This window comes from Vanellus vanellus (assembly GCF_965231255.1).
Source record: "Vanellus vanellus genome assembly, chromosome: 4".
Classification (NCBI taxonomy): Eukaryota; Metazoa; Chordata; class Aves; order Charadriiformes; family Charadriidae; genus Vanellus; species Vanellus vanellus.
The window spans coordinates 43560999-43588869 of NC_138909.1; the positions used below are offsets into that span (position 1 = coordinate 43560999).

Consider the following 27871-nt stretch of genomic DNA (forward strand, 5'->3'; position numbering starts at 1 on the left):
TTTCCTGGTGTTTCCCATCTTCCTAGTGACACTTGATAAGCAAGTTAAAATCTCGATAGCTTCAGAGTAGAGTGAGGCATGTGTTGTGCAGCCAGGAGCTTCCCCAGTGCCTGGGAAGCGAGCTGGAAAGCAGCCCGTTTGTCTTTGCCTTTCCCAACCATCCCGTTTCTGCCCAACTTTCAGGTGTCGGACACGCTGCTGGACTGCCGCAAGCACCTGACGTGGGTGGTGGCTGTGCTGCAGGAGGTGGCTGCTGCTGGGGCGCAGATGATTGCTCCTCTGGCAGAGAACGAGGGGCTGCTGGCAGTGAAGCTGGAGGATCTGGCCTTCAAAGCGAGCGAGCAGGTGGGAAACCCCCTTCTTGACTGCCCCTCGTTCCCTGCTGCAGGAGGTGAAGCCAGGACCCATCTCACTCCAGCGCTACAGACCTGCCCGTGAGCAGCTCTGGAGCCTTGAGGAGGCTGGGAAGGAACTCCTGGGAATATGGCCAGGGAATGCCAAAATGTGGAGGGCTTTGTGGTCGCCTGCTCTGTGCTGTCCTTCCCCACAGCTGGCCTTGCTCTGCAGCCACACCAAGGGGACTGTAGTTTTTCAAAGCCTGTGGCACAATGTGGGGAGTCAGGAGGGGGCTGTAATGGGACCTGTGAGCCCAGCCCAGGGTCACCTGCCACTTTCTTCCCATCCTTTGCAGATCTACGGCACCCAGGGCATCAACCCCTACGAGTGTCTGCGTCAGTCTTGCAGCATCCTCATCGCAACCATGAACAAGATGGCCACGGCTATGCAGGAGGGAGAATACGACGCGGATAGGCCACAGACCAAGGTAGGCTTCAACTGTGGCAGGGGTCTCAGGCAGAGCTGGAACATCTGAGCTGCTCTGTAATCTCCCACAGTCCTGCTGCTGCCTGCCCTGGCAGGAGGCTGTCTTCTGGGTGTGATACCAGGGGCAGAGGGCTGGGGAGGTGCAGCAGTTGCCTGCAGGATTCAGGGAGGCTGGGAATGGTCCCCTTCTTGCCACATGGTCTCATCTGCAATTACTGGAATTCTCCTTAAAATACCAATTTTGTGTCTTGTTCCTCTGGTCTCTGTTGCAGCCCACCCCACCTGCTGACCTACGGGCAGCGGCTCTTCGGGCAGAGATCACTGATGCTGAGGGGCTGGGGCTTAAGCTGGAAGACAGGGAGACAGTCATCAAAGAACTGAAAAAGTCTCTCAAGATCAAGGTAAGCTGTTCTTTAGCTGATTTCTACCTTCCTGGCTGGTCAGTGAAGAGTTGTTCGTTGCTGTAGTGGTCACATTCGTGCTCCAGGTGACTTGTAGCCTTCAGAACTCTCTCAAGTCCCAGCCAGATCTCCTGGAAATACTGTTCCAGTTGTCAGGGAGGTGCTGTCTGCCTGGTGTCTCCCTGCCAGAGACTGTCCCAGCCTTTCCCCCATGATGTTCTGGGATGGGGAGTGTTGGTGATGGGTGTGTGTGTCTGGGTACCAAGCATATGTGCAGTGTGGGTAGGAGTTGTGATTTCTGGGCAGGCTTCCATCAAGTGCTGCAAGGAACTTTTCTTAGTGCCCACCATCCCTGGAGCCCTGGAGATCTCTGATTTCTTTCCTGTTGCTCCAGGGTGAGGAGCTCAGTGAAGCAAATGTGCGGCTCAGCCTCCTGGAGAAGAAACTGGATAGCGCATCCAAGGATGCGGATGACCGTGTGGAAAAGATACAGACAAAGCTGGATGAGACCCAGACGCTGCTCAAAAAGAAAGAGAAGTAAGCATGAGATGGGGCTGCTGTTGGAGTGTCTTTGATGAGGACTAGACAGCCGGCGGTCCCTCGGGCTGGCTAGGAGGGTTTGTGGGTTAGTGGAGGGGGGGGTGTTAGTGGAGGATCCACAGGGGAACCAGCACAGCAGAGCACAGGCTGGTAGAGGCATTCTGGGAAAGGTCCTGTTCATATGTTTTTATGGAAAGGGCCGTTGTCCTGGCATGTTCTTACTACTGTTGCTGTGCTCCAAGCACCTCTTGCCACACATGGTCTGTTGGCAGAGTGAGCCCGTGGACAAAGGAGGGAGGTGCAACCTGCAGGGTTGGAGGGAGGACTGTCTTGCAGTGTAAAAGCGGGGCAAAATAGCTCAGGAATGTTGGGTTCAATATGGATAAATACTTCCTTCGTGTGCTATACTGCAATTGACACTGAAGGCTGGTGGAGCTCCAGTTCTTGGATCAGCAGGTTTGTGCTTGAAGCACAGCAGCTGCAGGATGCATGACAAAGCCAGGAGCTCTCAGGTCCTGGACTGCTTGCCTCTTTCCTTTGGAGAAACATCTCTGGCTACACCTGTGACTCTGTGCTCTTCCCAGGGAGTTTGAGGAGACCATGGATGCTCTTCAGGCAGATATTGACCAGCTGGAATCAGAGAAGGTGGAGCTGAAGCAGCGCTTGAACAACCAGTCAAAGCGAACCATCGAGGGCCTGCGCGGCGCCCCTACCTCTGGAGTTGCCTCCATCGTGTCTGGCATTGCCGGAGGTGCGTAACCAGCATCCCCAGAGCACTCAAACAGTTCTGCAGCTGGTGTGGGGTATTTGCAGGCTGGAAAGGGAGCCTGGGATGTCCTCCTGACACAGAGTCCGGGAGCTGTGCAAGGGGGATGCCCTGCGGTGTCCTTTTAAAGCCTGCCCGGGAGGCAGTGCCAGAGCTTGGACTGCTGGCAGGAGTGAGCAGCAGTTGGGAACGGTGTTCCAACAGTCCGCTGCTCTGCCTGCCCAGCCTTCCCACAGATGGCCAGAGCCCCCGGTATGGCTGGCAGGGGCGAGGACAGGAGGCGTTTGGGCTGTAATGATGATGGGGTAGTGCGGAGAGCCTGCGGCTCCCCAGTGGTGTCCAGCAGCTCCATGCTTGGGTGGGCAGGGCAGTGGTTGGCACCTGTGTGGAGCCGGCCTTGGGTGTCCCTGCAGCTGGCTGAGTCTGGGGGACCCTTGGTGGTGGGGCACCCTGTTCTGGCTGCCATGGGCAGGTGAGTGCTGGTACCACTTGGCCCAGGCTGTGGGTCCGTCCTCCTACTGGGATGCTCCCGTGGAGATGCAGTGGTCTGTGCCTGCCCACTGGCATGTCTTCGGTGCTGCAGGCAGTGTCTGCCTCTGCTGCCGTGCCTCTCCAGGGCACGGATGGGCTGTTTGAGCTCCGCTGCTCTGACCCGGGCTGGCTCGGAGAATGAGACCCAATTTCTCTGTGCCTCCTGGGCTCTCCTGAAGCCCAGCAGCAAGGGGTGGGTGATGGTGTGGGACAGATGCTTGCTGAGGTTTCAGGTCCTCATGCTGGATAGCAAAGGTGTTAGCACCTTCCTTGTCACTCTGGAGGAAATGTTCTACAAAAAATGCCTGGTGGCAGGAGCAGGTCTCTGGTGTCTGTCAGGAGCTCTGGCTGTAGGACAGTGTGTGACCTCCTGAATGGAGAGCTCGGGTGTCCTTTAGGACTGTGACTAGGGCGGCTGTGGAGCAGCCTGGCCCTCTGGCCCCAATGTGGCAGTGATCCAGTGGGTCCAGGTTCCTGATCCTGTAGCCTGATCTGGGTTGGGTGACACCTGAATGCAGCCTGGCTCCTGGAAGCAGCAGCTCCTGGCCCTCCTGGAGCTGCAGCCTCTCCCCAAGTCACTGTGGCCACGAACTCTGGCTCTCAGGGATGCTGACAATGCGTTCTTGGTCCCAAACAGTGTATGCAGTGTTGAGCACTGTGCCAGCGCCAGCCTGCTCATGAGCGCTGTGTTTCAGAGGCGGGAGCTGAGGGCAGAGAGACCCCAGCTTTCGGGGGTGTAGCGCACACCGGGTGCAGCAGGGCAGTCTGCAGGAGCTGCTCCTCCACCCCTGTGTGGAGAGGCTCAGAGGGAGCACCTTGGAGCAGGTCAGTGTGGATCGCCGTGCCTTCAGAGCCACAGCAAGAGGCGGCTGTTGTGGGCTCTGGAGGTGCCGTGCCGTGAGTGCACGTGTGTCCTGCTTGCGTTGCTCACAGCCACGCACATGTCTGGGGCTCACTGGCTCATGGCTGGTTCCTGCAGCCGCAGCACGTGGAGTCCCACTGCCCCGGTGGGGGCTGCTGGGACAGTTGCTGCTCCTGGAGTCAGGGAATGGGGGTCAGCACAGGACACAGCCATGGGTGACCAGAGCTCCACTGGACATGGCTCCTCTCAGACATGATCCTCGGCTTTAATTCTGCTTCTTCTTGTCTTCCCTCTGGCTCCTCTCCTTGTACTGCAGAGGAACAGCAGAGAGGTACAGTACTGCACCCCAGCATGCCAGTGCTCCCTGCCTCCTCCGGCCCCCAGAAGTGCATGCCAGTGGGGGACTAGTGTCCCAAGGCACCCAGCATGGCCCTGGGACAAGGCTTGGTTTGGGAGCAGGGGGAAGGACACAGGTCCTGCTCGAGGGCAGCGTTTGGCTCAGATGCCAAGCAGCCTGTAGCACAGGGATGCTCGTGGCTGGTGCGCTCCTGGACAGCACTGGGACCCCAGGAAGGGAGTGATGAGCATGAAACTGCTATGGGTGCAGAGTGGTGTGACTCCTGCAGCATAGATGGGTCCCCGGAGTGCCCGGAGCATGTCACAGCCCCATGCCTTTGGGATGTGGGCATCAGGAGTGCCTGGTGCTGGGCTGCTGAGGAGGTGTGGGTGGGTGAGGTGCTGCCCCGGCCAGCGGGCATCTTGGCTTTCTCCGTGGGAGGAGGACAGGAGGTGCCGCATGTTCGTGATGGCTCTGTCGGTGCCTGGGTGCACACAGTTCAGACGCTGCTTCCCCCCATGCTGCAGACACTTTGTCCCTTTGCTGAGCCTGTCCGCATGTCCAGTGCTGCTGTAGCAATCCTGCCCCACACTCGCATGTGGTGGTCACTCACGCTGCTGCTGTCCATGCCCGTCCGCAGGTGTCGGTGCCGGCCAGGTGACAGGAGGTGGCTCAGGACCTGTCCAGGTGAAGGACTCGCCTCTTCTTCTCCAGCAAATTGATGCCTTGCAGCTTTCCATCAAGCACCTCAAGAATGAGAACAACCTTCTCAAGGTGAGGTGCGGGGAGGTGTCTTACCCTGCAGAGGGTCCCCGGGCACCCGCAGCACTGAGCGGGTCCCAGCATGTGGCTGGAGTGCTGGATGCCGGGGCTCAGACGTGCCATATGTTGGGAAGTCGAGCAGAAGAGGGATGGCAAGGTGTGGGGTGGCTGGGGGGAACATGGTGTCATGGCACAGGGCAGGGCAATGCCCTGGGGCTGGGGCAGAGCAGCCTGAGGCTCTGGCTGCTGCCAGCGCTGCCGGTGGTGATGTGCTCACTCCAGTGCAGCAGAGCAGCTCTGCCTTCTGCGCTGTGGGCAACTAGGACCACACAGCCGTTCACTCACTCGCTCACCCCCGCTCCGGCCCCCTGCTCTGTAGGGTAGGGAGAAAAGGGAGGGAAAAAAGAGGAAAAAAAACCCCAACCTTGTTGGTTGAGATAAAAGTTTAACAGAACAGTAATGGAAGAGAAAATAATCATGGTAAAAGAATATACAAAATAAATGGTGCAATACAGTTGCTTTCACCATTTGATCGATTGCAGCCTGTCCAGAGCAGCAATCTCAGATTCCTGCCCCCCCTGGCCAACCCCCACTTACATACTGAGCATGACATCTACGTATGGAATATTCCTTTGGCCAGCTTGTCCTGGCTGTGCTCCCTCTCAGCTTCTATAGGAAGCAGAAAAAGTCTTTGACTTAATATAAACATTACTTAGCAACAAGTAAAACAATATGTGTTATCAACATTATTCTCATACTAAATCCAAAACACAGCAGCGACTAGGAAAACAATTAACTCTATCCCAGCTGAAACCAGGACACGCGGGGAAAAGAAACAGGGGAATGGTGAGAGGAATGTTGGACTCTGCTTTACAGAGAGGGGGCTCAGCGAAGAGCCCAGCCTGGGTATGACTGTGCCATTCCCATTCCTGCAGTGGGATGCTCAGGCTGTGTTGGAGCATGGCAGCCTGAGGAAAGGGCTGTCCTGCAGCGCTGTGGCACTGCCCAAGGACATTCGCCTTCCTCCAGTGGCAAGCTCTGGGCTGGGGGTTTGTGCTGTGTTGGTGTCTGCCTTTGGCTGACGGTCTTGGACGAAGTTGTGTCCCAAGAGGCCAGGGAAGGGAGGTCAGCGTGGGATGCGGTCAGTGTAGGGTGCTGTGTCCATGGGATGTGGTCTGCATAGGATGGGATGGTGGAAGGGAGCTTGGTCCACCATGTCTGGTGGTGGTCAGGAGCACAGCTCTGCTGCCAGGCTCACAGTGAGTTCTCTGCTAGTGACGAGCGTTGGCTCCTTCGAGGAAGGGGCTTTGGCTCTGGGGTGAGGGGCCAAGCCCTTGGTCTGAGCTCAGGGTCAGTGGCTGGAAGTTGAAGTGGCCACCAGAGCCAGCGGTGCTGCTGGCGTCACTGCCCAGCCTTGGTCCCCCCTTCAGACAGGGGTCTCCAGATGCTGACTGATGCATACTGATTAAGGCGTTTATTGATTAACAAACACACCATGAGGAAATTGGCAAAGCAGCAAATAATCTAATTAACTGAATAACATTCCACTAATATTAGTTCACAGACATATAATTTGCAAATCATTATGCACAACTGTGAAGCTGTTAATGATAGCTCTTAAATCTAATGAGTCACATACATGGCCACCGTTGAGTTACGGTTCTGTAAGCACCAACCTGTTTCCCTCTCCCCAAGTGTTACATGTGCTCTGCTGGTTGTCCAAAGGCTTCCCAGCGGTGTCCTGGTGCTTTTGGACATCACTGCTGTCTGTGGGCATCTGTGCTCCCACCACTGGAAGATCCACCCTCTGGTGGGTTTGGCTATAGTTTTATGCCCTTTTTTGTTTTCTTTTGTTTGGGCCCTCCTTCCTGCTGCTTTTGTTTCATTTTTGCTCCTCAATTCCTCCCAAGTAAACACCCTGCCCCTAATGACCTTCTCCCCTTCGATCCCAGGGAGCCCAGATGAAGATGGAGCTGGCCAGCCTGACGCCTCTGCAGGTGCCCAAGATCTCCCTCCCCAAGAACAGGCAGGGAGAAGGTCTGGCCACACAAACGCTGTATCGCAAGACCAGCCAGCTCCTGGAAACCCTCTATCAGATGAGCGCCAACGCCAAGGTTGTGGACATGAAGCAGACCAAGTCGGGTAGGTCCTACACAAATGTTCCTCAGCTGAAGCATCTGGGGAGCAGAGGGGGTCACGGGCAGCTATAAGTTGCAGGGAGCTTGGCCCACAGTCTGTGAGCAACCTCCCCGTCTTTCTTCTGTCCTGGGGAGGCACCGGCACCTCCTTCCCATCCAGCCAGCATCCGGAGCAGGGTTTGCTCCAGGGGCAGACCTACAACCCACCCATTTAGACCTGCCTGCGAGGGATCTGCTCTGGTGGCAGTAATCCTGGGTTGCTCACACTGACCGGGCTTCCCTGTGCAGCCAGGAATGGCCTTGTCCCCCCGGAGAGGCAGCTGTCCCTGTCCCCCTGGCTGTGTCCCCATGTGTCTGGGGACAGTGTGGCACCACTTCAGCACGCAGGGGCTGTGTGCCTTGCAGCCCGCAGCTGGCTGGATCTTGAACCCCGGGGAGGGACACCTTCCTTCTCCTCCCGTAAACCTCCCTCTCCCCTGTGTCAGCATTCAGATGAGCCGGCACAGCGGTGGCTGTTGCGTTGCTCATGCTGCGGCACTGGTCTGTGCCCAGCCACAGGGCTTGTGCTCCATCAGGGCTGGGCAAGACTGGCCCCAGTGCTCCACGTTGCTTGCAAGTTTTTGGGGTGAAGAGTGCTGGATGAGCACCAGTGCTGCTGTTACACCCGTGCAGCCTTGTCCTTGCTCTGGGACACCCCTGTGGGGGCACCTGCAACTCTCACCTCCTGTCTTCTGCAGCAAGGAGCTCGTCTGCGCGGCTGCTGGAGCAGACGGCCCGCCTGTGGTCCCTCAAAAACAGCATCGAGACCCTGAAGGTAAGGCAAGCTCCTTCTGCACCACCTGCCCCCAGCGGGGCTGCAGGCAGCTCTCTGGCTACTGCTGGGGTGAGGTGCCAGCGTGGAAGGGTGGGTGTCAACACTGTCTCCCACATCATCCTCATAGGCAAGTTTAGGAAGTGTGGGTTAGATGAGCGGACAGTGGGGTGGATTGAGAACTGGCTGACAGATAGAGCTCAGAGGGTTGTGGTTAGTGGTGCAGAGTCTAGTTGGAGGTCAGTAACGAGTGGTGTTCCTCAGGGGTCAGTACTGGGTCCAGTCCTGTTCAATATATTCATCAGTGACCTGGATGAAGGGATAGAGTGTACCATCAGCAAGTTTGCTGATGACATGAAACTGGGAGGAGTGGCTGACACGCCAGAAGGCTGTGCTGCCTTATAGCATGACCTGGACAGGCTGGAGAGTTGGGCAGAGAGAAACCTTATGAAATTCAACAAGGGCAAGTATAGGGTACTGCACCTGGGGAGGAATAACCCCATGCATCAGTACAGGTTGGGGGCTGACCTCCTGGAGAGCAGCTCTGTGGAAAGGGACCTGGGAGTCCTGGTGGACAACAGGATGACTGTGAGCCAGCAATGTGCCCTGGTGGCCAAGAACGCGAATGGCATCCTGGGGTGCATCAGGAAGAATGTGGCCGGGAGGTCATTCTCCCCCTCTACTCTGCCCTGGTGAGGCCGCATCTGGAGGACTGTGTCCAGTTCTGGGCTCCCCAGTTCAAGAAAGACGGATCTGCTGGAGAGGGTCCAGCAAAGGGCTACAAAGATAATTAGGGGATTAGAACATCTCTACTATGAAGAAAGGCTGAGGGACTTGGGTCTTTTTAGTCTAGAGAAAAGAAGGTTGAGGGGGGATCTTATTAATGCTTATAAATACTTAAAGGAAGAGCGCCAGGGGGATGGGAACAGTCTTTTTTCAGTGGTGCCCAGCGATAGGACAAGAGGTAACGGGCACAAACTTGAACATAGGAAGTTCCATCTTAACGCGAGGAGGAACTTCTTTACTTTGAGGGTGGCAGAGCACTGGCACAGGCTGCCCAGAGAGGTTGTGGAGTCTCCCACTCTGGAGACATTCAAAACCCACCTGGACACCATCTTGTGCAACCTGCTGTAGGTGACCCTGCTGTGGCGGGGGGGTTGGACTAGATGGTCTCCAGAGGTCCCTTCCAACTCTGACCATTCTGTGATTCTGTGTCCTGGTGGCACCCCAGGCACAACCCTCCTGTCCCCCCAGGCCACGGGGACACCTCAATGAGGGCACTGTATTGGCACTGCCGTCCTGTCAGTGCTGATGGCACCCCGCTGTGCCTTGCAGCACCTCTGGCTGCGGTAGTGGTGGGCAATGTGCTCCCCCCTTCCCCTTCCAAATCAAAGCTGGGGGTTTGAGCCCTCTGGTGTGTCCCCAGGGATGCGGGGTGGTGGTGAGGGGTTCTGTGGGGCAGTGAGCCTGTGTGCAGCTGCAGGAGCGGCCACAGGGCAGCAGCGTGGTTCTAGAGGTGACCATGTCATGCTCTTAACACTCCCCCCCCCACCCCCTTTCCAGGATGACACCATGAGAGAGACGGTTCAGCAGCAGCTGGGTGCCGGTGTCCCCACCAACTTTGGCATCTTCCCCTCCTCCTCCTTCCTGAAGGTGAGACCCTTTGGTCCTGGGACGTAGGGCAATGGCCGAAGGACGGGCTGGGTCAGGAACCTCTGTGCTCCAGCCCATACGTCCCGTCCCATCCCATCCCGGGGCTCCCTGCGGGGCTGTCCCTGGACGCGGGTAAGAGGTACTGTCCTGGTGCTTCTCCGGCCCGATCCCTGCAGCCCCGGCTGGTGGAGGGTCTGGCTGCTCCTCCCCTGACGGCTGCTTTGCCCTTGCAGGCCAAGCAGGAGCAGGAGGAGGGCATGGCGTACTACGGCAAAGTGACCTTCCCCTGCCCCCCCGGGCACAGTCAGGCGCACAGGCTGCTCCTCACCCCCGAGCTACTCCACAAACTGCAGAGCCACTTCGTCTCCTGAGCCGGGAGCCCCCCACCCCCACCCCCGCACAGACTGAGGTTCACGGCACAGAACCCCCCACTCCCGCCTCCCCCCCCCCCCCCCTTCCATGCTGAGTGGCCCCCGCCGCAGCCCGGGCCGCGGAAGTTCCCCCCACCGTGCCGCCGTCCTCCCCTCACTGCCCCCCACCCGGGGACCCGCTTTGCCTCCCTGTCCCCACGCGTGGGGCGGGAGCCGGCCCCCCCCTCCGCTGCTGCCAGCGCTGTCAGACACTACGGTTCCCCCGTCAAACCGCCCCCGGGACCCCCCGCGGCCTGGGCTGCACCGGGGGCGGGAGGGGGGGGACCCCTCTACTCCAACCCTGCACCTACGGAGCTGCTGCGGGACGGGGCTGGGCCCGGGGCTGCGGCCCCCCCCATTCGGCCTCGGCACTCGCGCTCTCGAATAAAGCTGCTCTGAACCGGCCCGTGGCCCTGCACCTTCCTGCGCCGGTACTGGGGGGCAGCCCGGGAGGGGACCGGGGCCGGGGGGGGAATGGGGGACACGGGGGAGGGGGCCGGAGGGGGTGAGGCGGATGCCGCCACGTGCGGGCGCGGGGGAGGCAGCGGCGCGAAACGCGCATCGAACTGCGCCGTGTGGAGTGGGGAGCGGAGCGCGGGAAGGGGCGGGAGGAGCGCGGGCAGCCCCCATTGGCCGGAGGGGCAGGAAGGGGTGGGAGTCCGCGGCACTTCCTAGGTCTGATTGGAAGAGGCGGCAAAGGGAGGTGGGCTCGCCCCATCCTCTATCTGATTGGCTGGTGGCGGCCCCTTCGAGGACAGCCTGCGCTGATTGGTTGGGAGCGCGGAAGGAGGGCCTCTGATTGGCCGCGGGGCGGGCTTCCGGCGGGGCTCTGCCAGTTCCGGACGGTGGCGGCGGCGACGGCGGGAGGATGGTGAGTGTCCTTCGGATCGGGCCGGCCGCATCCGCCCGCATCGGGCCGGACCGGGGACTGCGGCGGCCGGGGATGGGTGTTCGCGGGCTCGGGGCGAGGTGGAGCACGGGACGGGGGCTCCTGTGCCGGGGCGGGGAAGCGCGGGGCGGGAGCGGGGCCTGGGGCCGCTCCGAACCCCCGGTAACCGGTGTCGGTGCAGGTGCTGCTCCACGTGCTGTTCGAGCATGCCGCCGGGTACGCGCTCTTCGCCGTGCGGGAGGTGGAGGAGATCAGCCTGCTGCTGCCGCAGGTACGGGCCGCCGCCGGGTAACTGGGGAGGCGGGGGGCGATCCGGTACCGGGAGAGGGGGGTGGGGGGTGGGTGTCTGTCCAGCACGTGGTGGGGCTGGTCCGGTGCCGGGGGCGCTCGCTCCCTGCTGCTGCCGACCTACCCGCTGTCCAGGGACCGTTCCCTGCGGGAGGCCCCGTTCCCGCGGGGTGTTTCGGTGGCCGCCCCGTCTCAATGGGGGCCTGACCGGTGCACCCCTCCCGCAGGTGGAGGAGAGTGTCCTCACCATCGGCAAGTTCCACAACGTGGTGAAGCTCGTGGCCTTCACCCCCTTCAAGTCGGCCCAGAGCGCCCTGGAGAACATCAATGCCGTCTCCGAGGGTGAGTGTGGTCGGGGGCACCGCGGTCCACCCCCCCGCGGGGAACCGCATGGCCCCGCTGAGCCCCCTCCCCTTCCTTTCCCCCGCAGGGATCCTCCACGAGGACCTGCGGCTCCTGCTGGAGACCTCCATGCCGGCCAAGAAGAAGAAGGCGCTGCTGGGAGTTGCCGATGCCAAGATCGGGGCAGCCATTCTGGAGGAGCTGGGTTACCAGTGCCAGACCGGGGGGGTGGTGGCTGAGATCCTGCGGGGTGAGTCTGGCTATGGGGAGGGGATGCACCAGCGGGGTCCCTGCTCCTGCTGGGATCGGACTCGGGGGGGAATCCACTGCCAGCGGGGTGGTGACGGTTATGTCCCTGCACAGGGATCCGCCTGCACTTCCATGCACTGGTGAAGGGCCTCACTGCCCAGTCAGCCTCCAAGGCCCAGCTGGGCCTTGGCCACAGCTACTCCCGAGCCAAGGTGAAGTTCAACGTCAACCGCGTGGACAACATGATCATCCAGTCCATCAGCCTCCTGGACCAGCTGGACAAAGACATCAACACTTTCTCCATGCGCGTGCGGTGAGTGGGGTCCCTGGAGCAGGGGTGGGTGGCACAGGTCCATCTCCCCATGCTTACCGCAGGCAGCTGCTCCTCCGGCTGCCTGTACAGAACGGGGAGGGAGAGCAGCACCTCCAGCACGCCCCGGCCCGGGCAATGGTGCCGTGGCTGGAGCATGCCCAGGGGGACATGCGGGGTGAGGGGCTAAGGGCGTGTGTGGGGCCGGGCTGTGGTGCTGACGCTGTCCCCGCAGGGAGTGGTATGGGTACCACTTCCCCGAGCTGATCAAGATCGTCTCTGAGAACTACACTTACTGTCGGCTGGCCAAGTTCATCGGGAACCGTAAGGAGCTGAGTGAGGAGAGCCTGGAGGGGCTGGAGGAGATCGTCATGGACAGTGCCAAGGCACAGGCCATTCTGGAAGCCTCCCGCTCTTCCATGGGTGAGTGGGGACAACTGGTGGCAGCTCTACCGAGTGCTGCGCTTCCCAGGGGGTGAGCCATGGCAGGAGCGGTCCTGTCCCCCTTGGGAAGTGCCACTCATCCCCCAGTGCTTGTCTCAACAGGGATGGACATTTCCCCTCTCGATCTCATCAACATCGAGAGCTTCTCTAGCCGTGTCATCTCACTGTCTGAGTACCGCAAGGGCCTGCAGGAATATCTCCGCTCCAAAATGAGCCAGGTGGCTCCCAGCCTCTCGGCCCTTATTGGGGAGGTGGTAAGTGCGAGTGTGCATGTGCCCCAGGCTGCCCCAGGCTGTGGAGATGATGTTTGAGTAAATCTGTCAATCCACTGAGCTGTCCTGCTGACACATCTCACTGCTGATCCCCGGCCTTGGGGGGCTGTGTGTGGCCTGGAGCTGAGCTCCTGGGGTGGGGGCAACTGTAACCCCCGTCTTTTTCCTTCCCAGGTGGGTGCCCGCCTCATCTCCCACGCCGGCAGCCTGACGAACCTGGCCAAGTACCCGGCCTCGACGGTGCAGATCCTGGGGGCCGAGAAAGCCCTCTTCAGGTACTGCTGCAGGGTGGTTGCAGTGATGGCAGGTCCCTGGGCCGCTGGCTGTGATGCACCGGGCCCCCACTGCCTTGGCTGCGTGTGACCGGCCAGCCCCAGTCTCTGAGCAACCACCGTGGCTTTGTGTCTTGCCTGGCGGGGCTGTGCCCCCGGGTACCCCCGGAGGTTAGCAGGGTGTGGGGGGAAAGCATCTGTCCCATGGGTGGTGCTGTGCTCCTGCTGTCTGCAGGCAAGAGCTGAAGCTGTTGGTGGAGGAGAGTGACTGGTGGTGGCTCCAGTCCGGGGGTGTCCTCATCCCCGGGTGCTGCCACGCCACCCCTGACAGCTCTGCTGGCTGGTTCCAGGGCTCTGAAGACACGAGGGAACACCCCTAAGTACGGGCTGATTTTCCACTCCACCTTCATCGGGCGAGCGGCAGCCAAGAACAAGGGGCGCATCTCCCGCTACTTGGCCAACAAGTGCACCATCGCCTCCCGCATCGACTGCTTCTCAGGTGTCCGCAGGGACGGGGTGGGCAGGGGGATGGGGTCCCGAGCAGCCTCTGCGGTGATGGGAATATTTTTCGTCAACAGCATCTCACTTGTGTGAATGGTGACTCCTGTGGGCTGAGCAGAGCCAGGGTGGGGGGGAGGTGGCTGCCGGGGTGGGCAGGACATGGGGTGCTGAGCCCTTCTTTTATCCCCACAGAAGTCCCCACCAGCGTCTTTGGGGATAAGCTGCGGGAGCAGGTTGAGGAGCGTTTGGCCTTCTATGAGACAGGGGAGCCGCCCCGCAAGAACCTGGAGGTGATGAAGGAGGCCGTGGTGGAGGTGAGGCTGTGTGGAGTCTGGCAGGGCCCTGCTGTCGGAAATGATGTCAATCTTACATCCTGACCCGCTGTGGAGGGAAAAGACTGATTTAATGAGGCTGATCCGACGGGTGCTGCTGGGATGGGTGCTGGGATGGGAACCTTTCCCGTGCTGACAAGCTCTCTTGTTTTCTCTGGCAGGCAAGTGAGGTGGTGGCTGAGGTCAAGAGGAAGCAGGAGAAGAGGGAGAAGAAGAAGAAAAAGAGGGAGAAGGAGAAAAAGCGGGAGAAGCAGCGGTTGGAGGCCCTGGCTGCGGCTGCAGAAGAGAACTCTGTGCCTGAGATAGAGGTGAAGGCAGGGGGCTGTGGGGTGGGCGTCCTCCAGTGAGAGGGCTGTGATGGGCCTGGTCTCATCCTGCTGCACTGGCAGAGCAATGTGTCCTGGTTATTCCTCACCCAGCCATCCCACAGCCGAGTGGGGTTTATGGGATGGTGCCTGGGCCCCAGCCCCACAGGGGCGAGGGAGGTGGGGTGTCAGGCAAGTCACCCAGCTCCCCAGTTGGGCACGGCTCCTGCTGACTCTGGTTTCCTCTCAGGAGAATGATATTGAACCAAAGAAGAAAAAGAAGAAAAAGCAGCGGCAGGAGGTGGAGGCTGAATCAGAACAGGAGGTGGAGGCTGCCTCGGAGCCAGAGGAGAACGGGCTTGAGGAAGAGCCCTTGCCCAAGAAAAAAAGGAAACTAATGGTAGAGGCTGACGAGGAGGAGGAGAAGAAGAAAAAAAAGAAGAAGAAGAAGGAGAAGGCCAGGGACTCGGAGGAGGACTAGGGGAGCAGGGCAGAGCTGGAGCCAGGCCATGCTCCAGCAGTATGGACTCGTGGACTGGCAGGAGGTCAGCCTGGTGCAGCCTCATGTGTGGCTGCTTGCCTGGCCACTGGCATTTTGCAGCAGCTGCGTGCCCGGCAGTGTATTGAGACGGGACAGCTGCATTAAACGCGTTTTGGCACCTCGTGGTCTGGGTGGGTCCCTTTGGCCAGGCCAAGGCAGCAGCAGCAGCAGCCCCTGGGGCAGCACTGGAGCTTCGCTGTGCCTTAGGCAGCATTGCCTCCCTGAGCCCCCCTGTGGCCCCTTCCTCTGGGGTGCCTCAGGCTGTGCGTGGTGTCCATCACGGGGCCATGCCCAGCGTCCGCGTGGGGCAGGAAACTGCTTGGTGTGACTGAACCTCAATAAAGGGCTGAGGTTGTTGAACCTCTTCTGTCTTGTTTTGCTACAGCTGAAAGAGTATGGGCAGGAGCCCTGGACCTGGTGTGGCTTTGCCTCCCCTCGCCCAGGCAGGAGGTGACCACACTGTCCCTGCTTCTGGCACCATAAGCTGCCGCAGCTGTCCTTCCCCAGCTCGGCTGGGTGAGGGGGGAAGAGATGGCGTCGTGTGTGTTCGGAGCATGCCTTGCAGACCCCCGTCATGCTGCAGAGGCCATTTTTATTAGAGGGAAGCAATAAATTACCAGGCAGGCACAGGGAGGAGGAGGCGAGTAGCCCTAGACATCCAGGGCAGCTATCACGGCTTGGGTGAAATCCAGGGACGTGGCGTAGCCCCCCATGTCCGCTGTGCGCACCTGCAAGGAGAGGGGAGCATTAGCGAGGAGGGAGGGGGCCCCCGCAGCACAGCGGGGACCCCCTGACCCCGTGGCTGGGTGCTGCAGGACTGGGCCTTCTGCAGCTCCTGCTGGGACGGTCCCCAAGCTGTCCCTGTACCTCAGGGAGGTGGAGGAGGAGGTGCGATGGGGACAGCCTTACAAGATGCACCCTGCCCTAAGCCAGTTGAGAGGGACATCAGCTGCACTCCTCGAGTGCACCCCTCTGGTGTACCCCATCTGTGCGTGGTTGGGGTGTGCCTGTAGGCCCTGGGCCTCTTGCCTCTGGTTCCAGCTACCTCAGTTGCACAGGGTGTCCAGGCAAGCCCCCACTGCAGGAGGTGCCCAGTAATGTCACAGGCAGCAGCTGCCAGCCCCTCTGCCACCCACTGCTTTCCAGGCAGGTTTTGAAAGGGCAGCAGAGGCTTTCATGGCAGCCCCTCCCCAGGGCTCACCGAACCCAGCAGGCTGGAGGGGACAGTGAGGGGGGCTGGTATGGGTGCTGCAGGACCAGATGCTGAGCCCTGGCTGAAGCCCTGCTCCCACCACTGCAGGCAGGGCCCGGGCCCAGCCCTGTGCCTGCTGCTAGCCCGGCTCCTGGCCCCAGCCAAGCACCCTCAGCAGCAATGCCACAAGCTGCCCTTGTTCCCGCCCCCGCCAGGGCTTGGGCCCGCCCTGATCCACACAGGTTTGGTGCAGGGCAGGGACAGAGCCAGGTGGGGAACAGCACCTGGGCCGGGCAGGGGTGGAGGGGAGCATTGGACCCTTTATTTGCAAACACGAATACAAAGCACAGCATTAAATACACGTCCCAGTCGCTCGCTCACGCACACAGCGCCCTGCCCCGGCCACCGCAGCTGCCTGCCAGGGCAGAGCTTCCATGGTCCCACCAAGCGCTTTGGCAGCTTTGGATGCTGGTCCCCACTCATTCCCCCCCCATCCCCGGGAAGCCACACGGGCTCCAGGGGCTCGCACTGCTGGGCAAAGATAGTGTGCTGCTGCAGAGGAGTGCAGCTGCCCCCATAGGCACTGCCCTACCTGGGAGTGGCTCCCCAGGCAGTCCCACGGCTCTCAGAAACCAGCCGCAAGCACATGAAGTGGGGGCAAAGAGAGCTGCCCCCCCACACACACCCATCCCCTGCATCAGTTCCCAGTGGGCAGGAGGTGACAAAGCCTCACAGCCACCTCTCCCTGCACCTGGGATTGTGCCAGCAAGGGGAACCTCACCCTGTGCGAGCAGCTTGCCCTTGTGCGTTCCTGGATGCAGGGGCTCAGCCCTGTGGTCCCATTTATTGCTAAAGCCTCTGTGGGCCAGAGAAGGCTCCTACAGTGACCGTGGTCCCACTCTCCCCAGGAGCTGCCTGCAGAGCCTGGGGCGCTGCCCATTCACCCCAGCAGGCCCCAAGATCCACACCATCCTCCACAGCTGGAGGACACAGTGGAGACGCTGCCTACAAGAACCAGAGGGACGCCGGGGATCCTTACTCCAAACACAGCCCCTGCCCTCAGTCCCTCCAACAATCCCCACTGGGGTGACTGGGGATGGTTACTGGGCTCTGGGCTGGGCGGGAGGAGAGCCACTCTCCTCCTTCTCCCCTGGGACACCAGGGAACCTCGGCCAGGGCGAGCTGCACCGGGCAGGGAGGGGGAAGGAGGCGCTGCTGGGCTGTAAAGCTACGGGAAGCTGCTGCAGGGTGAAGTCCCCGAATCCCCGGGGCGAGCGGGGTTCCTAGGCACCATAGTGGGGGTGCAGGTTGTCAATCACAGACTTCACGAAGTCGGAAGTGGTGGAGTAACCGCCCAAGTCCCGTGTCCGAACCTAAAAATCCAACACAGGGAAGGGGAGAAACAAGGGAGAAACGTGATCGTGAACCAAGTGAAATGACTGTGAGAAGGGAGAGGAGAGCAGCTTTCTTCTATGCACCCTGCCAGAGACCCCAGCGGGGCGGCACATGAGAAAGAGGCTGTCTGATGTCCCCCCAGCCCTGCCAGATCTTCCCTAGGCCAGCAAGCAGCACTACGGGCAGCAGGAGCAACCCCCGAGACAAGCACAGAGGGACCGACTGCAGCTGACTACAGCCACAGCTGCACACACACAGGACTCTGAGCTGGAAAGAGGTGAGGAGGTTGGAGAATCACACTTGTCCATCAGGGAGAATGCAGAGCAGCTTACTACCACAAACACTCACACAGCTACAGACACGTGGCAAGGCCAGTTGCTCAACACTCACTTTTCCGACTTTGATCACCTTCTTCACCGCATCCGAAATCAAATTGGAATGGAATTCCAAGCTGGTGAGAGGAAAGGAGCGCGGGTCAGTCCCTCCGTCAGCCCCTGGTGGGGCCGAGGCAGCGCTGCCCACCCCACCGCATCCCCACGTGAAAGACACCTACTTGAGATGCCGCAGCATGTTGGCAGCCGAGAGCAGCATGGCAGTGGGATTGGCGATGTTCCTGCCCACAGCCTGGGCGAAGGGGTGGCGGGCGCCCTGCGGGAGGAAAAGCCACAGCAATGGACCATCTTCCACACCCCTGTCCCCAGCAGCCACCCCCTCTCGATAACCCGGGGTGCTGGTACGGCACAGCAGCCTCCGGGGAGCTGAGACTCCTCACCATTTCGAACACGGCGTACTCTGCACTGTAGCTCTCCCCAGGAACCACGCCAGCGCCGCCCACCAAGCCAGCTGCCAGGTTGTCGATGATGTTCCCGTAGAGGTTCGGCATGACCAGGACGTCAAACTGGTAGGGGTTCTGCACCAGCTGCACATAGTGAACAGGAAAACATGAGGTTCTGCATAACCAACATCCCCAAACTGTGCTCAAGTGACAGCTGGGAGCACACAGAGCCCTGCTGAAATGACTTTGGAGCCACAAACCTACTTCACCTGGCAGTTTTGCAAGCCCAGATGAGACACAGTTGTGCCAGGGGAGGTTTAAATTGGGTATTAGGAAAAATTTCTTCACCAAAAAGGTTACCAAGCCTTGGAACAGGCTGCCCAGGGAAGTGGTTGAGTCACCACCCCTGGAGGTATTTAAAAGACATGTAGATGTGGCACTTCGGGACATGGTTTAGTTGTGGACTTGGCAGTCTTAGGTTAACATTTGGACTCAATGATCTTAAAGGTCTTTTCCAACCTAAATAATTCTGTGATTCTATGGTTCTAAACACCCCCGTCATCTTCAGTCCCTGCAGCTCCTGCCCTCAGCTGGAGCAGAGCAGGCAGAAGGCTCCTGTCTGGTGCAAGGAGCAAACCTGGGGCCAGGGCGCCCACCTGGACCTGCCAAGCTGTCAGATGCAACAGCTTTTCAGGCTTCAGATCTTTATGGCTTGGCTCAGCAGGCCAGCGGCAGCAGGCGGCGCAGAACAGCTCTGGGGCAAGGAAACAGAATCCTCACCTGCATGCAGCAGTTGTCAATGATCATGGTGTCAAATTTGATCTTGGGGTACAGTTCTGCCACTTCTTCACAGCACTGCAGGAAAAGTCCATCACCTAATTTCCTGCGAGACAAGAAATACATCAAAGGGTTTGCAGGACAGCAGTGGGTCCTGGTTTCAGCTGGGGTAGAGTTAATTTTCTTCCTACTCACTGCTGTGTTTTGGATTTAGTGTAAAAATAATGTTGATGATAACACATATTGGTTTAGTTGTTGCTAAGTAATGTTTATATTAAGTCAAAGACTTGTTCAGCTTCCCATAGAAGCTGAGAGGGAGCACAGCCAGGACAAGCTGGCCAAAGGAATATTCCATACCATAGTATGGAATAGCTCAGTATATAAATGGGAGTTGGCCGGGGAGTAGGGATCCATGATCGCTGCTTGGGACAGGCTGTGCAATCAATCATTGGGTGGTGAGAGCAATCGTATTGCATCACTTTTTTTTTTTATATATACTTTTACTGTTATTATTATTTTCTCTTCCTTTACTGTGCTATTAAACTGTCTTTATCTCAACCCATGAGTTTTCTTCTCCTTTTTCTCCCTCTTCTCCCTCCCCTACTGGGGGCAGGGAGTGGGTGAACGGCTGCATGGTCCTAGCCGCTGGCTGGGGTTAAACCATGACACAGGGAAACCATTACAGCAGCAGACAACCCAATAGCAACCGGTGTCCCGCTGCAGCAGGGCAGGGGAAGGCAGGCAACCCTAGAGTACCCCACACCACTGCACACCCACAGGCCACAGGTGGTGAAATTGGTGGGGCCCAGGGGGAGCAGCGAGGGATCAGCTTTCAATGCCGGAGCTTTCCCCCTTCTCAGCTGACAGCCTCCAGGATGCAGCTGTCAGGCCTCATGCTGGAGACGAGAGCACACAGAGAGGAATAAACACTATTCCCAGGGAGAGCCCAGCCTCTCTGGAACCAGACTGGCACCCCTCTGATCGTGATCAAAAGCTGAGAGTAACAAGGTCCCAGACATGACAGCAGTCGTGTGTCTGACAATCAGACAGCGTTCCAAACCTGGTCCTGCGGCACTCACATAATGTTGGCTTTGTGCACAGCCGTGACCTTAGAGCGCCCTTTTTTGGTGGCGTAGTCAAATGCAAACTTGGCAATGCGCTGCGACTTGGCCCGGGTGATGATCTTCAGGCACTCGATGACTCCCTTTGCACTCTGGACAGGAAAGGGGAGTGTGAGCAGCCGTCGCATGCTCCATGCAGCCCAGCACCCTGCCCTGCCAACCCACACCACACCGACAGGAAGGAGGACCCAGGGAACTACAGACCAGTTAGTCTCACCTCTGTCCCTGGGAAGGTAATGGAGTGACTCATTCTGGATGTCATCTCCAAACACGTTGAGGAACAGGAAGTTATTGGAAGTGGTCAACATGGATTTACCAAGGGTAAATCATGCTTGACCAATCTGATAGCTTTCTATGATGTTATAACTGGTTGGATGGATGAGGGGAGAGTCGTGGATGTCATCTACCTTGACTTTAGCAAGGCTTTTGACACTGTCTCCCATGACATCCTCATTAGGAAGCTGAGGAAGTATGGGCTAGATGAGGTGACAGTGAGGTGGATTGAGAGTTGGCTGTGTGACAGAACTCAGAGGGTTGTTATCAGCGGCACAGAGTCTAGTTGGAGGCCTGTAACCAGTGGTGTCCGCCAGGGGTCAATACTCGGTCCAATTTTGTTTAATATATTCATTAATGACCTGGATGAGGGGACAGAGTGTATCCTCAGCAAGTTCGCTGATGATACCAAACGGGGTGGGGTGGCTGACACCCCAGAGGGCCGTGCTGCCATCCAGCATGACCTGGACAGGCTGGAGAGCTGGGCAGAGAAGAACCTAATGAGGTTCAACAAGAGCAAGTGCAAGGTCCTGCATGAGGGGAGGAAGAATGCTAGGCACCAGTACAGGTTAGGGGCGGACCTGCTGGGAAGTAGTTCTGAGGAGAAGGATCTGGGGGTCCTGGTAGACAGTAAATTATCCATGGCCCAGTAATGTGCCCTTGTTGCCAAAAAGGCCAATGGAATCCTGGGCTACATAGGGAAGAGTGTGGCCAGTAGGTCGAGGGAGGTCATTCTCCCCCTCTACTCTGCACTGGTGAGGCCACAACTGGAATACTGTGTCCAGTTTTGGGCTCCCCAGTTCAAGAGGGACAGGGAACTGCTGGAGCGAGACCAGCGAAGGGCAACTAAGATGATTAAGGGCTTGGAGCATCTCCCTTATGAGGAAAGGCTGAGAGAGCTGGGACTCTTTAGCCTGGAGAAGAGAAGGCTGAGGGGAGACCTTATTATGGCGTACAAGTATCTAAAGGGTGGGTTGAAGGAGGATGGAGCCAGACTCTTGTCAATGGTTCCCAGTGACAGGACGAGGGGTAATGGGCACAAGTTAGTACACAGGAAGTTCCGTTCAAATACACAGAAAAACTTCTTTACGGTGAGGGTGACAGATCACTGGCACAGGCTGCTCAGGGAGGTTGTGGAGTCCCCTTCTCTGGAGATTTTCAAGACCCGCCTGGGTGCAGTCCTGAGTAATGTGCTCTGGGCAATCCTGCTTTGGCAGGGGAGTTGGACTAGATGATCTCTAGAGGTCCCTTCCAACTCTGAAAATTCTGTGATTCTGTGACAGTCCTGGCACTTTGAGAAAGAGATGAGGTGTCTTTGCTTGACAGTGGATCACCCTCCATGAAGAGGTTCCTTAATACCCATGTCTGCTTTTTTTGGCATTATCCCTCCTGCAGCCCACCATCATCCTCATTGGGTCTGTGTGTATTCACATCCCTACATGCTCTCCTAATTCTGTCACTTGGTACATCACTGCTGCTCTAGCCAGTTCCTCAGCCGTGCCAAACAGGTCTGGTACGGAAAGCAGGAACGTGTCCTCAGCAGCAAGAAAAGCCACACATCCCAGGGCAGGTTTCCCTGTCCTTCAACAAAGCCAGCAATAACCCCAAGCAGAACTCCCCTGTGCTGGAGGAAGGCTCTTGTACCTCATGTTCCAGAGAGCTGTACTCCCCCTCCGTCTGCTCACGAATGATCACGAGGTCCAAGTTGTTGTGGCGCGTTTTATAGCCTGGTAAGCTCTTCACATGTACAACATTTGCAAACAAGTCTAATTTGCGCCTGTGAGAGAAGCAGCAGCAGAGTCAGCATTTCATCATAAGCTATTTCTGGGGCAGTGACTGTTCCCTACAAGTATTGGGGGTAACAGCTGGTGATGGTGCAAACAGCTCCCCACCTCCTAAGATGCCTTCCCATAGTGCTCTCTCTCTCTCTCCCCCTCCCCTTCCCCCGCATGCATCTACGTTTCCCCTCACAGATCATGAGCCAGCCACACCTCATCACAGCATGGCTTTGATGACCCTCTGTCAGACAGGCCACCACTGTCTGTTTTCCAGCCACCCACTGCCTCCTGTCCAGGACCCCCAAGGAAGCAGGCAGCAGGATCATACTCAGCAGAGGCAGCTCCTGGCCACAGACAATCCCTCAGGATCTTCTGTTTCCCGATAACATATTAATTTCCCATCTGCCCTGGACTCACTTCCTTCAGCCCCCAGTTCAGTGGCAGAACACCACGACCAAATGCAATACTGTTTTCCCAGAGACTGACGTGTAGGTCAGGGGACCGGGCTTACCTGAGCCTCATGTCATAAGAAGCCAGCTCTCCCTTGTACTCCATCGGGGTGTGGATCTTGCCTGCAGGACAACACAGAGCAGGAGTAAGAACACACAGCACACTGACAGCCGCTAAGGACATTGCCTGAACCCAGGCGACAGGGCACCCACAGTCAGGGCAGGGTGTGCTTCAAGAGAAGCTCAGCCAAGCATGGAGACTGATCTCTCGCAATACACCACCCTGACGAGGCCCTTTGCTTCTCTGGGCCATACTAGGAGACCTCATTTCAAAAGCAGAAGCCGGATACAACCTCCCCTTTCATAAGCTCAGTAAACCAAACACCAGTAATTTGCTTCTTAGCTTAAAGACAGCATGTTTCCTTCTCCAGGACCTAACCACAGGAATTCCTGCCCTCTGAAAGCACCTAATTGCGTTTGAGAGAAGGCAACATTTCCTGCAGACAGAGCCAAGAGCCCCTCCTTGCCCGACAGATGGCTAGCGCAAGTCCTTACCTATAAGGGCCACTTTACTTTCCTTCATTGAGTCAACCACCTGATCCAGTTTTTCTTCCGACGCCATGTTCTGCACCTCACTCAGGTGATGCTCATCGAAGACCACGGGCACGCTGGCAGCCTGTGCGAGAGATGCAGCGACAGAACCGCAGCCCCATCAGATCAGAGACTCGGCAGGGAAGTTATTCTACACCTTACAGAGGGCCACTCATGGGGGGAGCCCGGAGAACTGGGACATGGAGCCTTAAACCAGCCAGACTGCCTACTCGGTGAGAAGAAGGAACCTGGACCTCTGGGTCGCTTCAGTTCCAACTGAACAATGATGTTTTCTGACACCTTTAACACCAGGACTCCCCCTCCTTACTGTAATTATAATTTCAGCTGCAGAACCGGTATCACGGCAGACAACCCCCCGTTTGCTGCCTTTGATGTGTCAGAACTCATGTGTTAGAAGACAGAACTACTAACCACTAACTTCCTCCCTGAGTTCTGACGCTGCTGCCTGAGAGCAGGGCTCATCACAGATTAGGAAGGAGGTAAGAAAGGACATAAAGGGTTTTGGGAAGCTGGACAATGACAGCTCTGCAGCCACATTCCTGATAGGAGCAGTGAGGACAGCCTGTGTCCTCCCCATCACCAGCCTGCACAGCGTCTGTGTTTGCTGCTGCCTCAGCAGAGGGAGAAGGACTGAGCGGGCAATGGACCCAGACTCTGCTGGGTCCAGGACACAGGCCCAGACTGGGAATATTTTCACAGTGAAAAATGAGACTGTGCTAGTTTTGGCTGGGGTAGAGTTAATTTTCTTCATAGCAGCTAGTATGGGACTATATTTTGGATTTGTGCTGAAAACACAATAATAATGTTAATAACACAGAGATGTTTTCATTACTGCTGAGCAGTGCTTACACAGAGTCAAGGCCTTTTCTGCTTTTCACACCACCCCACCAGCGAGTACGCTGGGGTACACAAGAAGCTGGGAGGGAACAGAGTTGGGACAGCTGACCCCAACTGACCAAAGCAACAGACCACATCATATGACATTGTGCTCGGTATATAAAACTGGGGGAAGAAGAAGGAAGGGGGGACGTTTGGAGTGATGGCTTTTGACTCCCCAAGTAACCGTTACATGCAATGGATCCCTGTTTTCCTGGAGATGGCTGAACACCTGCCTGTCAATGGGAAGTAGTGAATGAATTCCTTGTTTTGCTTTGCTTGTGTGCGCAGCTTTTGTTTCAGCTATTACCTCTTTACCTGAACCCATGAGTGTTCTCACTTTTACTCTTCTGATTCTCTCCCCCATCCCACAGTGGGAGAGTGAATTAGCAGCTGCACAGTGCTTAGCTGCCGGCTGGAGTTAAACCACGACAGACAGTTTGCAAGACTGCTGCTCAAGCTGAACCTATTTATTCAAAAGGTGAGACCTCAGGGTTTTCACAACTGTTCCTCTTCTGGGCCAAAGAAAACAGATAGGTCAGTCCTGGAGGTCTGTGCATCAGCAGCATCTTGAAGCAATTCTGCAGCTGCTGTTCCTCCCTCCATCCACCCTGTCCCACTGAGGGGCAGAAGCTGTTACCTTGAACACCTCCTTGACGGCGTGCATGAGCTCTGGGCCCACCCCATCTCCGGGCAGCATGGTAACCTGGAACGTGCTCTCAGACTTCGCATTTTCTGACTGCCGAGAAAACAAAGAAGAGTCAGACCTTCTGCTGCACCCCAGAGCCTAATCCAAATAGGATCCCTAACTCATAAGCCGCAAACTAGAGGAAGGTTACTCACAGTGTGAAAAACATCCACACCCACAGCATAGTTTTTAGTAACAAAAACTTACTGCAGTACTAACAGAGAGCTTTAACTTGGAAGAGTTCCTGCTCCTGTGTTGCTATGAACACTGCGCAGCAGACACCTGATATCCTGTGATCCACTGGCAACCTAAAGGCCTTTTCCTCATACAGCATTTCCAGGTATGATCTCTCCCTCTGTACAGCAGAAATCCTTCTTACTGGGAGGTAATAGCACAATCTTGCCTTATTACATTTCTCTCCTTCCTACTTCATGTCCTCAGGATCCTAGGCCTTTCTGTGTGTCTCATCTTCCTATTGTATTCACATTGTCTCACAGCTTTTTGCTGAGCATGTATTTTTTTTTTTGGTCCTGAACACAAAATCAATCTCAAAGATAATTCTTGAGACGTTCCACATGCGATGCAGCTGCCTGCTCCCCCGCCATAGCTGCCTCCTATTTTTACACAGTCTTTTTACTAATCTCCACCTTCTTTAGCAAGTAATTCCCTGTACAGAGCTGACCTCCAGATATGGGATTTCACAGAACCAGCCTCAGGGACTAGAGTCAGTCAGAGACAAGAATTTAATCCAAGAATTTAATCAGACAAGAAGAGAAGTAAACAAGTAGCGATGTCAATATGACTCAAGAAATGCACGTGCATCAGTGACATGAAGCACAGGCAAACAGTGATCACAGAAAGGTAAACTGAAGGTGTGAAAAGAAGGACGAGATAGTAATTATTTTTGATTTTTAATATCTTGGAATCAAGTTCCAGGGCAGAAAGCCTCACCTACCATTCAGCAACTAAATTTCAAAAAGCAGCAAAGCATCTGCAGAGGGAACCATGGCATGGGCCCAAGCTCAAGGTCAAAAGAACAGTCTCAGTAGTGAGCCCTTCCCTTTAGTGCCTTAAATAATAACATAAGACATCTTCACTTATAAATGGGAACTGGACATCCTGTCAGTCAACGTGACAAACATGATGTTAATTCACTCCCTGGCACTTTGGTTGATTCTTCTTCCTGTAGAAAACAACTCATCCCTCCATTGCAGCTCTTATTTCCTGACCATAAAGTCTAAATAATGCTTGTATGTGCTAAGCTACTACTCACTCTTACCTTACTCAATCTCTAATCATCAACGCACTTTATTTCATGCAATATATTCTGTTAACTACTAGAGGTAGTTACGGTAAATTTAGGATTAAATGACAAGGACTGGATCAAAGCGATTTTCACTACTGCAATCAGTGCTGCACTCTTCACTAGTGGTTTTAGCTGTACCAGAAGAAAAACGCTCACCATTGCAACCCTGCCAGCAGCCCCCTGCGTGCAGATGAGGCTGAGCCAGGAGCCAGAGGGCTGGAGAGGAACCTCCAGGGAAGGAAAAAGCAAGGACCAAGAAAACACTGCTCCAAGAGTGAGAAATGCTGCTTCCAGCAAGTGGATGCTGTCTGAGAGCCGGTGGCAGGGAGGGTGGGGGGAGCATGGCACTTTCTAAGCACACCCACGGAGTCCAGAGAAGCAGAAACCATCTCCTGAACAAAGCGAGCTCAATCCCACTCACAAGAACTGTCCTACACTTTCTAGGTAGGGACAGGGTCCTGCAACAGCTTTCTGCATCCTTTGGATACACAAAAGTCTTCTTCAGGAGCCCCCACTCTAGGCCCCCTCATGCAGCCAGACCCACAGGCCGTGAGCCCCAGCCTAAAAATGTGTTTCTAGTGAGTGTGAGTGTTTCTAGTGCCCAGGGACTGCCACTGCCCGCTCCTCACTCTCCTCTCTTCCCCTGTTCCCCACAGCAGCTCCGTGCCTTGCAGTAAGTGCCAGGAGCTGCCCACACTCAGGGTGGCCCCAGGGACACCAGGACCCCCACTCTCACCTTGGCCCGTGGGATCTGCTGGAGGGCGGCGGAGGCATGCAGGCCCTTCCATGTCCCGAGGCTCTGGGCACGCAGAAGACTCTGGGATGGAGGCAGCGGGAAGGTAAGATACAGGGAGGCCCAGCTTGGACATGCCCCCCACCCCCCAAGTCCAGACTGTTCTCCAACACCCCTAGTCCTGACTGAACCCCTGGGTCTGGGCTCAGGCACACCCCATTCCTCCCAGCCAAAACTAATCCCCACAGCCCAGCCTGGCCCCACACTCCCAGCCCAAACACACACTCCCAGCCCAGACCCTATGCCCTGTCCCAGACTGATCCCCCAGCCCAGGCTGACTTCTCACCCCCAGACCCACTCCCTAGACCCTGCCCCGGCCTGACCCCCCCAATCCAGACCGACACCCAGCTTAGACTTACCCTCACATTCCCCCAACCCAGATCCCCCCATCGAGTCTGTCCCCCACAGCCCGGACCACTCCCCCCGCCCTGCTTCCCCCTTCGATCCACTCTGGGCTCACTCCTGGAGCCCAGATCCTACTCTCATCCCAGATCGACCCTCCCCCGATCTAAAAAAAACTCTCACCCCCCAGCCCAGACTGACCCCCCCGCTCCACACCGACAACCGCCCCCCGGGACAGAACCCCCATCCAGTCTGACTCAGACCCGACGCCCCCATCACCGAATAATCCCCCATCACCGAATAATCCCCCATCCCAGACCGACCCCCTCCGTCCCCTGTCTGACTCCCACCCCTTACCCAGGCAGCGGCCCGTCCCGCGCTGAGCGCCGCCATCTTACCGCCCCACAATGCACCGCGGCTGCGGCACGCCGGCTGAACGTGAGGCGGAAGGGGCGGGGCCTAGCCCTGCGGCACCCCCTAGCGGGCGGGCGGGGCAGGGAGCGCAGCCCAACCCACGGACCCGCCGGAGGCTCCCGGAGACACCCCACCCCCCGGGGACATCCAGGGATCCCCCTTCCAAACCTCCGCAGGGCATGTTGCAGGCCCCTGGCACCCCCTTCCCTGCACCCCAGCACCCCCCATGAATGACCCACAGCCCCCTACCCCCAACCCTGCCCCAGGGCCGGTGTCCTCCAGGCCCTCCCCCCAGCCCCTCG

The 27871-nt window shown here is 57.5% G+C and overlaps 3 protein-coding genes across 4 annotated transcripts in view; 2 read left to right on the forward strand and 1 right to left on the reverse strand.

Moving 5' to 3' along the window:
• Positions 1 to 10431, forward strand: part of DCTN1 (dynactin subunit 1) — an 87272-nt gene extending 76841 nt beyond the window's left edge. Inside the window, exons 20-30 of the mRNA XM_082482151.1 lie at positions 184 to 345; positions 692 to 823; positions 1095 to 1223; positions 1618 to 1760; positions 2348 to 2514; positions 4239 to 4253; positions 4900 to 5033; positions 6974 to 7163; positions 7897 to 7973; positions 9534 to 9623; positions 9857 to 10431. Coding sequence (XP_082338277.1) covers positions 184 to 345; positions 692 to 823; positions 1095 to 1223; positions 1618 to 1760; positions 2348 to 2514; positions 4239 to 4253; positions 4900 to 5033; positions 6974 to 7163; positions 7897 to 7973; positions 9534 to 9623; positions 9857 to 9994 — 1377 coding nt within the window. The 3' untranslated portion in view covers positions 9995 to 10431. The remainder of the gene's footprint in view (positions 1 to 183; positions 346 to 691; positions 824 to 1094; positions 1224 to 1617; positions 1761 to 2347; positions 2515 to 4238; positions 4254 to 4899; positions 5034 to 6973; positions 7164 to 7896; positions 7974 to 9533; positions 9624 to 9856) is intronic.
• A 457-nt stretch (positions 10432 to 10888) lies between these two features.
• Positions 10889 to 15138, forward strand: NOP56 (NOP56 ribonucleoprotein). Its single transcript, XM_082482161.1, has 12 exons — positions 10889 to 10904; positions 11104 to 11193; positions 11438 to 11552; positions 11641 to 11802; positions 11916 to 12114; positions 12347 to 12534; positions 12658 to 12809; positions 13002 to 13102; positions 13450 to 13598; positions 13793 to 13914; positions 14094 to 14240; positions 14488 to 15138. The coding sequence occupies exons 1-12, from the start codon at positions 10902 to 10904 to the stop codon at positions 14716 to 14718; spliced, it is 1659 nt and encodes a 552-aa protein (XP_082338287.1). The 5' UTR covers positions 10889 to 10901; the 3' UTR covers positions 14719 to 15138.
• A 215-nt stretch (positions 15139 to 15353) lies between these two features.
• Positions 15354 to 27596, reverse strand: IDH3B (isocitrate dehydrogenase (NAD(+)) 3 non-catalytic subunit beta). Of its 2 annotated transcripts, none has more exons than XM_082482148.1 (12): positions 27513 to 27596; positions 26757 to 26837; positions 24667 to 24765; positions 23094 to 23214; positions 22601 to 22661; positions 21956 to 22088; positions 19997 to 20130; positions 18921 to 19023; positions 18138 to 18284; positions 17919 to 18013; positions 17756 to 17816; positions 15354 to 15506 (listed from the first exon to the last, which is right to left on the reverse strand). In XM_082482148.1, exons 1-12 carry the CDS (start codon positions 27546 to 27548, stop codon positions 15429 to 15431), a joined length of 1149 nt encoding a protein of 382 aa, XP_082338274.1. In that variant the 5' UTR covers positions 27549 to 27596; the 3' UTR covers positions 15354 to 15428. The 2 variants fall into 2 exon arrangements, with proteins under 2 accessions (XP_082338274.1, XP_082338273.1); XM_082482147.1 differs by lacking the exon at positions 15354 to 15506 and adding an exon at positions 16017 to 17343.
• Positions 27597 to 27871: the final 275 nt, after the last annotated feature.